Source organism: Pseudophryne corroboree, chromosome 11 (assembly GCF_028390025.1).
Source record: "Pseudophryne corroboree isolate aPseCor3 chromosome 11, aPseCor3.hap2, whole genome shotgun sequence".
NCBI classification, from domain to species: Eukaryota; Metazoa; Chordata; class Amphibia; order Anura; family Myobatrachidae; genus Pseudophryne; species Pseudophryne corroboree.
In genome coordinates, this window is record NC_086454.1 from 261,087,644 (window position 1) to 261,096,841 (window position 9,198).

Genomic DNA, 9,198 nt, shown 5'->3' on the forward strand with positions numbered 1-9,198 from the left:
AGATCCCACTCACCAGTGACTACAGCCCACTCTCCATATTGCCTTATAATGCTGGTGTTGCTAAACAAAAACTGGCAGATCTGCTGCTGAACCAGGCTGTAACACCCGCACAGGAGTTTCAGGATTATCCAAACTGCGTAGCTAGTTCCCACCATCGCCAGGATCTCCATGTGATTGTAGTAATACTGCGACCCCTCCTGCATTATTGATGCAAAGGCACTTCTTACAGCAATCACCATCTCCTTTGCACTGCATATAGACATCTAAAATGACAACAAATGGGATAGTATTAGTGGAAATGATCAAAGATTCAGTAAGATGCTGGTAGTGATTGTAATCTACTTTAAGTATAGCACTGTCAGGTTTCATTAAACATGGATAAAACTGCCCATAGCCTATTATCTATCACATATCAGGCCCACATCAGGTTTTACCATCTGTATAAGATGTCTACGTAGTTTTGTATATCTGTCAAACTCCGTTTCACACAGGGCTGGATTAATGGGGAAGAGACAGGGGCGGTCGTTCCGGGTGCCTCCACACACTGGCCCTCATTCCGAGTTGATCGCTCGCTGCTGTATTTCGCAGCGTAGCGATTAGGTGAAAAATCACCAATTCTGCGCATGCGCATGGTACTTTCACACAAAACTTTGTACTTTTACCCAAGCTCGAGCGACGTTTTTCAGTCGCTCGAGTGTTCGTAGTATGATTGACAGGAAGTGGGTGTTTCTGGACGGCAACTCAGCGTTTTCAGGGAGTGTGCTAAAAAACGCAGGCTTGCCAGGCAAAACCGCAGGAGTGGCTGGAGAAACGGGGGAGTGGCTGGCCGAACGCAGGGCGTGTTTGTGACGTCAAACCAGGAACTGAACAGACTGCAGTCATCGCAAGATAGGAGTAGGTCTGGAGCTACTCAGAAACGGCAGGAAATTTTTTAGTAGCAATTCTGCTACTCTTTCGTTCGCACTTAGCGTTTGCACTGCTGCTAAAAGCAGCTAGCGAGCGATCAACTCGGAATGAGGGCCACTGTCTCCACAATTGCAACATGGACCATAGATTACAGCATTTCCCTGCCTCCAGTCCTGTCCTCGGCAGCTGAACTGTTCTGTACCCAGCAGCCGCCGCAGAGCTTCACTGCATTCAAATATCATGAGATGTGTCATCATATTGTTAGACTGTGTCCAGACCGTAGCAGAGGCAATACCATCAGGGAGGCGTCTGATTGGCTCCAAAATTTATTCTGCAGCAGGACAATGACCCCAAATATACAGCCAATATCATTTAGAACTATCTTCAGTGTAAAGAAGAACAAGGAGTCCTGGAAGTGATGATATGGCCCCCACAGAGCCCTGATCTCAACATCATCAAGTCTGTCTGGGATTACATGAAGAGACAGAAGGATTTGAGCAAGTTTACATACACAGAAGATAGTGGTTAGTTCTCCAAGATGTTTGGAACAACCCCCCTGCTGAGTTCCTTTAAAAACTGTGCAAGTGTACCTAGAAAAATTGATGCTGTTTTGAAGGCAAAGGGTGGTCACAACCAAATATTGATTTGATTTAGATTTCTCTTCTGTTCATTCACTTTGCATTTTGTTAATTGGAAAAAAAAAAAACTATTAACACTTCTATTTTTGAATACATATATATCTATATCTATATATAGTAATTGATAGGGGACCCCACAAGTTTTTATGCCCCCAAACTATGGGGATGGCTGATGCGAGGTCTGGTGATGGGAAAACAGGAGATATTTCAGACAAAAAAAAAAAACAACACACACACCCTCCATGCCCAGAACTCATGCATTTACACAATCACGGTTGCCTAAATATTTAAATCCTTTAATTTATTCTACTCAACACTCTCCTATCAGCCAAAAAGTAAAAACTAATAAAGATAATACCATATACTCTTGAATATGTGACATATCAATTGCCTAGAATTACTGATATATCAACTGGGCCATTCAGGGCAGTAGAGAGCCTGGCTGGGCCCAGGTACTTTTCAGTGGGCACATCCTAATCACAGGAGGCGTGGCCATGCACCCTTAGAAAAAAATACAGAATTTTAATTTTCATTTTAAGCACTTTCCTGGCCACACTGCAGCCCAGCACACAGCAGCGTGTGTTGTGCTGAGAGGAACAGCTGCAGCTGCTCCTTCCAGGTAAGGAGGAGGGGGCGGGACCTTGGGCCCAGGTAATATGTACCCTCTTCCCCCCTCTCTCAGCGCCACTGGGGCCATGCACAGAGAACTGTGTATCACATCAGTGCAAAGCTGATACAGTACAGGGGACAATGATTCCTGATTCATGTTTGTAAGTAAAGCAAAAAAGCAAGCAACTGGGCAAAACCATGTTGCACTGCAGGTGGGGCAGATGTACCACATGCAGAGAGATAGATTTAAGTGGGGTGTGAAATCTTAATTGTAGTGTAAAAATAAAGTTGTCTAACAGTTGTGGGCTACATGCAAAAGCAGCCAGACCATGTTTACGGGTGTGGTCAGTCTCCAGAAGGGAGTGTGGCCAGCCACCAAACTGGTTTGCCTAACCATTAGAACGTGCATGAACTGGGCCCATAGTCCTGTACAGTGACATATGTACAGTGGTATCACTAGGCGGGCGCGAGGGTGCGGCCCGCACCTGGGTGTGACACCTGGAGGGGGGTGACACCAAATGTCAGCTCCTCCAAAGTGACAGGAGCCATGTGCTGCAGTGTGAAAGTCTCCTACAGCACCTGGCTCCTGTCATAGAAAAGGAGCTGGCTGCACATGGAGACTGTCTCCGGGGCAGCCCAGCATCTCTGGAGATGCTGGGCATGCCCCCAGAGTGAAGATTCTGGATCCCAGCGAGGCCATGCCCCCTGTCTATAAGGCCACACCCTATTTTTTACTGCGAACGCCCCGGGATATCAGGGTGCGCACTGGGTGTCACCACACCTGCTGATGCCTCTGAATATGTATATGTATAGTTTAAGAGCACAGTCTGGAACCTTATCCCTAGAGGAGGATGTGGGCCACTGATGTTTCCCCTGTACCACTGTGGACCAGTCCAACCCTGAGTAGATGTTAAGTTTGTTTACTAATTATTCTTAAACCTTATTCACAATATACTTAAAGGTATTGCATTATGTTTTGCCACATCCGTAGCAACCACTGAGCCAATAATATATAGAAGGAGTCAGGGCTGCCATCAGAAATTGTGGGGCCCGGGACTGACAAAATAGGCAGTGTCCCCACCCCCCCGCCCCCCACTGTAGAGGAGTCAGCTTTAGAATTGCACCAGTTAACGTGTGTGTGTTATATACACACACATGCATGCATGCATACATACATGTGCCACTCTCGGGAAGGCCCGGGATGCTGATGCCGCTGCCTGCCCACCTCCATCCTCGCTGTTCTGCTGCTCTCCTCCGTCCTCCTGCAGATGTATTGAAAATGTCCCTCCCAAAATGGCCGCCGCCTCAGAGGAGACAGTTATTCAAGATACTAGAGGGCTCCTCATGATCTTGAATAACTGTCTCCTTTGTGGCGGCGGCCATTTTGGGAGGGAAATTTTCAATACAGAGCTGCTGGAGGGTCGGAGAACAGCGGCAGAACAGCGGGGGCAACCGTGGAACAGCGGGACTGCGGGGGGCGGGCAGGTGGCTGCATGAGCATCCCGGGCCCTCCTCTCTCTGTCAGAGAGGCTGGGTCCGGGACAGCTGTGCCCCCAGCACCCCCCTGATGGCGGCCCTGGAAGGAGTACTGATTAGCACACCAATTAGAAATCGCTACAAAATCTTTGTGCCAAAATACTTTTTAATTTTAAATTGCGTTTGAAGGTAATGGGACTCTTAGGAGCTGATACGGTGTTGCAGGTAATACAGTTGCATGGTTAAATCTATTATTAGGACCGTAGAACTATTATTAGTACTGTGCATGCTCCATAGCCAAGCACAGGCATCTACAGGTGGCACCAAGTCACATGCATCTCAGTTGCACTTTCAGGCATGCTATGTAGACTAAGGTCAATGTGCGTGTGTGTGTGTGGGGGGGGGAGGGGTTTCAATGCATGTAGATGGAATTGCGGCAACATTGAATTGCACCAATACAGAGATACTGTTAGGCGCGGTGGTCTTCGGCCGTGCCCTGACTGAGCAGCGGTCACGGCCGCCGCGCCTCTCTCCTTCCCTGTCCCCGCACGGCGCCTAGCAACGCCAGGACGCCATGCGCACGATAGCCGCCGGGTCCCTGGCAACGCAGGACGCCGTGCGTGCAGGGCCGCCAGGTGCATAGCAACGGGGACGCCACAGGTGGACCGCGTTTCCCGTTGCTAAGAATAGTTAATTAGGTTGCTCGTGCAGCAGGGCAGCTGCACAGCAACTAGTAATTAGGGTCTGGGGGCTGGTCCTGCTGGCCCTCCTGTTATTGGCCAGCAGGGCCTTTTTATGTGAGCCAGCACACTGCAGCCCCGCCGGTGATAGCTTCTTGTATGCTGTTCCTGCCTTGCAGAACTCTGTTCCTGTTAGCCGTGTTTGGTGGATCTTGCTCCCTGCCCTTTGGTACTTTGGAGGTCCGAAGCCGGTCCTGGGAATCCTTCTAGTCCTTGCGAACCTGTTTGTCATCTGGGGTTCTCGCCCGGTTTCGTGAGTAGCGGCTTCTGCCGCGTGTTGCGGCCTATGCCGCTTAGTGTTTACTTTACTGTGAATTGGTGCATTTGCGGAGGTTTCCGCTTTCACTGTCCTCCCCGGAACTCGGCGGTGCCGTGTAGGGGAGTGGACAGTGGTTTCTTTGTAGTTCTTTTTCCTTTGGCGGCGTGCCGCACATACGTTTAGTTTTTAGGTAGTTTATAGCCCCTAGCGTGGTTGTTTCAGTTAGAGATCCCCTTGTTATTACCCTGTCTCAGTTCACGCCTTGTCTCTCTTTAAGACCTGAGGGGGCATCGGAGTTGGGCAGACCTAATCCGCCCTTCAAACGCGGCTGCCATGGGCCCAAGAAATCATAGTCGTTCAGGCGTGAATTGATAACACGGGTAAGACAACGGAGGTAGGGTGCTAGGGGCTATTTCCTTCCCATTTCCCAATCCCAGCATTCCGTCTTGGTGCTCAGGACTCACTACATAAGATCTCCCCTGTCCTGAGCATCAGGATCGTAACATTATCACCGGCCCACATAAAAAAAAAAAGGGGGTTAATTTTTTCCGTTGTATTGGTGGGCCTAGAAATTCGGCCTCATGAATCCGGCAGGTTTTGGGCCAAACCCCAGTCAGCTTTTGGTTAATCAAATACAGGAATTAACTCAGATGGTTCAGGACCTTACTCTTCGGGTGAGATCGCAGGAAGATCTTTTGCGAGCCTCCCCGAGTATGGTTCCAGAACCAAAGATGCATTTACCTGACCGTTTTTCGGGTAACCGAAAGGATTTTTTTAATTTTAAGGAAGCTTGTAAGCTCTATTTTCGTTTAAGGCCCCGTTCCTCTGGTACTGAGTCTCAGCGGGTCGGGATTGTGATGTCTCTACTTCAGGGTGATCCACAGACCTGGGCGTTTGGGCTAAGAGCGGATGATGCTGCTTTGTTATCAGTAGACGCCTTTTTTAAATCCTTAGGCCTCTTATATGACGACCCAGATAGAGAAGCATCAGCTGAGAGTCACCTGCGTGCCCTTAAGCAAGGAAAAAATCCAGCAGAGGTGTATTGTACCGAATTTCGCCGTTGGTCGAACGACTGTGGCTGGAATGACCCGGCCCTGCGCAGTCAATTTCGCCTCGGACTGTCAGAAGTGATTAAAGACAGTCTCCTTCAGTACCCCGCTCCTGAGACTCTAGACAAACTCATGGAGCTCGCTATTAAAATTGATCGTCGTCTCCGAGAGCGGAGGGCTGAAAAAGGAACAACTTTTAGGCCTAATCCATGTGTATATACTTTTCCTGAGGACGTCGAGGAGCCCATGCAAATGGGTCTCTCCCGGCTGTCCCCAGAGGAAAGAACCAGAAGGTTAAGTTCTGGTCTTTGTTTGTATTGTGGTGGTAAGGGACATATCGCACGTAACTGCCTGAACAAGCCGGGAAATGCTCTGACCAAGTGAATTGTGAGGGGGTTCACTTGGGTCTGCAGTTAATCTCCTCTAATAATTCTCTATTAGTTCCGGTAAAGATTTCCTTTGGCAGCCTCAGTTCGTTGGTGTCGGCCTTCGTCGACAGTGGAGCTGCAGGAAATTTTATGGATTTAGCTTGGGCTAAGGCTTTAGGCGTTCCACTTATACCCTTAGATAGACGTATCACCATGCACGGCTTGGATGGGGGTCCGCTTTCCAATGAGGTTATTATTTACCGCACACCTCCAGTATTGCTGACAGTGGGGGACCTACATTCAGAAGAAATAGAATTTTACCTTACACATTGTCCGGCAGTTCCAGTAGTTTTGGGTCACCCCTGGCTTGCCTTTCATAATCCCACCATAGATTGGCGGTCTGGGGAGATTTCCCAATGGGGTCCTTTTTGTGTTAAGGAGTGTATTTCCCATCCTGTCCGGGTTGCGGCAGTTACCCCAGAACTTATTCCCCTGGAATATCAGGATTTTGCTGATGTGTTCTCCAAGGGTAATGCGGACGTTCTGCCTCCCCATCGGTCCTATGACTGCACTATAGATTTAGTTCCCGGGGCCACTTTACCTAAGGGGAGATTATATGCCCTCTCCGGGCCAGAAACCACGGCTATGGATAACTATATCCAGGAAAGCCTGAAAAAAGGCTTCATTAGGCCTTCGAAATCTCCTCTGAGTGCAGGATTCTTTTTTGTTGAGAAAAAAGATGGGTCGCTCAGACCATGTATTGATTTTCGAGCTCTGAATAAAATTTCTGTTAAAAACACCTACCCTTTGCCTTTGATTTCAGTTCTTTTTGATCAGTTACGCTCTGCCGTTATCTTCCCAAAAATCGATCTTAGAGGAGCTTACAATCTCATCCGAATAAGATCTGGGGATGAGTGGAAGACGGCTTTCAGCACACAGTCGGGTCATTATGAATACCTGGTGATGCCCTTTGGGCTGTCAAATGCTCCTGCGGTATTTCAAGACCTCATCAATGATGTTCTTCGTGACTTTCTTGGAAAGTTCGTTGTCGTTTATTTAGACGACATTTTGATTTATTCTGAGTCTATGGAACAACATATTACCCATGTGCGTCTGGTTCTTCAAAAACGACGGGAGAATCATTTATACGCAAAACTAGAGAAATGTGATTTTCACATCACGGAAGTGTCCTTCTTGGGGTATATTATTTCTCCCCAGGGATTTTTCATGGAACCGAAAAAACTCCAGGCCATCCTTAATTGGGCGCAACCCACAAATTTAAAAGCAATTCAGTGCTTTTTAGGGTTTGCAAACTATTATAGGCGGTTCATTCATACCTTTTCTGATTTGGTCGCTCCTATAGTAGCATTGACTAAAAAAGGAGCGGACCCTTCCAATTGGTCGCCTGCAGCCGAGTCTGCCTTTCGGGCCTTAAAACAGGCCTTTGTCTCGGCTCCTGTTCTCAGGCACCCTAACCCGGTGCTCCCCTTTATAGTCGAGGTAGATGCCTCAGAGGTTGGAGTGGGGGCTATCCTATCTCAGGAAGATCCGGAGTCTCAGGAATTACACCCTTGTGCCTTCATGTCCAGGAAATTCTCCTCCGCAGAATCCAACTATGACGTTGGTAATCGAGAATTGCTGGCAGTTGAATGGGCTTTCGAGGAGTGGAGGCATTGGCTGGAGGGAGCTAGGCATACTATTACAGTGTTTACTGACCATAAGAACCTGCAGTATATTGAGTCAGCTAAACGGCTTAATGCTCGGCAGGCACGTTGGGCATTGTTTTTTACTCGTTTCAGGTTTATTATCACCTTCAGGCCCGGTTCCAAAAATACTAAAGCTGATGCCCTGTCACGTTGTTTTCTTCCGGTTCACAATAACCATCCTGCTACTACCCCCATCAGTGGCGCACCCAGGGTGGGTTTCCGAGCACCCAGAAACCCCCCTCCACTAAAAAAAAAATATATATATATATATTTTTTTTTTAGCTGCATGAGTATTATTAATGGCTTTCTAGCGTCCTCTGCAGCCTGCTGTCTTCCTGGTGGCACTTGTAAGTGCAATAAAAGTTTACTTTATTTTAATTATAGTACATATATATCCATGTGCATACATATATACACATGTATATACATACATACATATAAACACACACATATTATATATATATAAATGTGTATATATACGTTTACTGTATGTGTATATATATATATATATATATATATATACATATATATATGCATGTTTAATATGCTATGTATATGTGTATATGTATGTGTGTGTATGTGTGTGTATATATATACATATATATATATATATATATATACACATGCACACACGGTATATATATGGGGTGGTCTTCAGTATGCCGACTGACGGGATCCCGGCGCATAGTATACCGGCGCCGGGATCCCGACAGCCGGCATACCGACAATTGTTCTCCCTCGTGGGGGTCCATGACCCTCCTGGAGGGAGAATAAAATAGCGTGTAGCGCGCCACCGTGCCCGTAGCGTGGCGAGCGCAGCGAGGCCGCAAGGGGCTCATTTGCGCTTGCCACACTGTCGGTAAGCCGGCGGTCGGGCTCCCGGCGCCGGTATGCTGGTCGCCGGGAGCCTGTCCGCCGGCATACCATAGTGAACCCTATATATGTGTAGATATGTATATATATATATATATATTTTATATATATATATATAATATATATACACACACACACCGACACACTAGTTTTACGGACCCAGCATATACTGGGTCACCTCAGTCCCCACCCCCGTGATTGGCTCCACCCAGTTCTGGAAACCCCGCCATGCAAATCCTGCGTTTGCCACTGCCCATATTTCCATCATCTGTCATCCGGGCAGGCCTCACACAGGATTTATTTACTCAGTTAGTCCAGCTTCAACAGCAGGCTCCTAAACCGACTCCTGCTGATCGTCTCTTTGTCCCTGAATTTCTGAGAGGCACTGTTTTAGCTTAGTTTCATGACAACAAAGTCTCTGGTCATCCAGGTATCACTAAGACCTTGGAGTTAGTCTCTCGCTCGGTGTGGTGGCCTAGTCTTTCTAAAGATGTAAGGGAATTTGTCCATTCCTGTCAGGTTTGTGCACGGCATAAGGTTCCTCGTTCATTGCCGATCGGGCAACTCGTACCTT

At 47.6% G+C, this 9,198-nt stretch overlaps 1 protein-coding gene across 1 annotated transcript in view; it reads right to left on the minus strand.

Annotated features, from left to right (window-relative positions):
- The window catches only part of LOC134970146 (inactive hydroxysteroid dehydrogenase-like protein 1), a 106,577-nt gene extending 106,320 nt beyond the window's left edge, over positions 1 to 257 (minus strand). The window contains exon 1 of the mRNA XM_063946190.1: positions 14 to 257. Coding sequence (XP_063802260.1) covers positions 14 to 239 — 226 coding nt within the window. The 5' untranslated portion in view covers positions 240 to 257. The remainder of the gene's footprint in view (positions 1 to 13) is intronic.
- Positions 258 to 9,198: the final 8,941 nt, after the last annotated feature.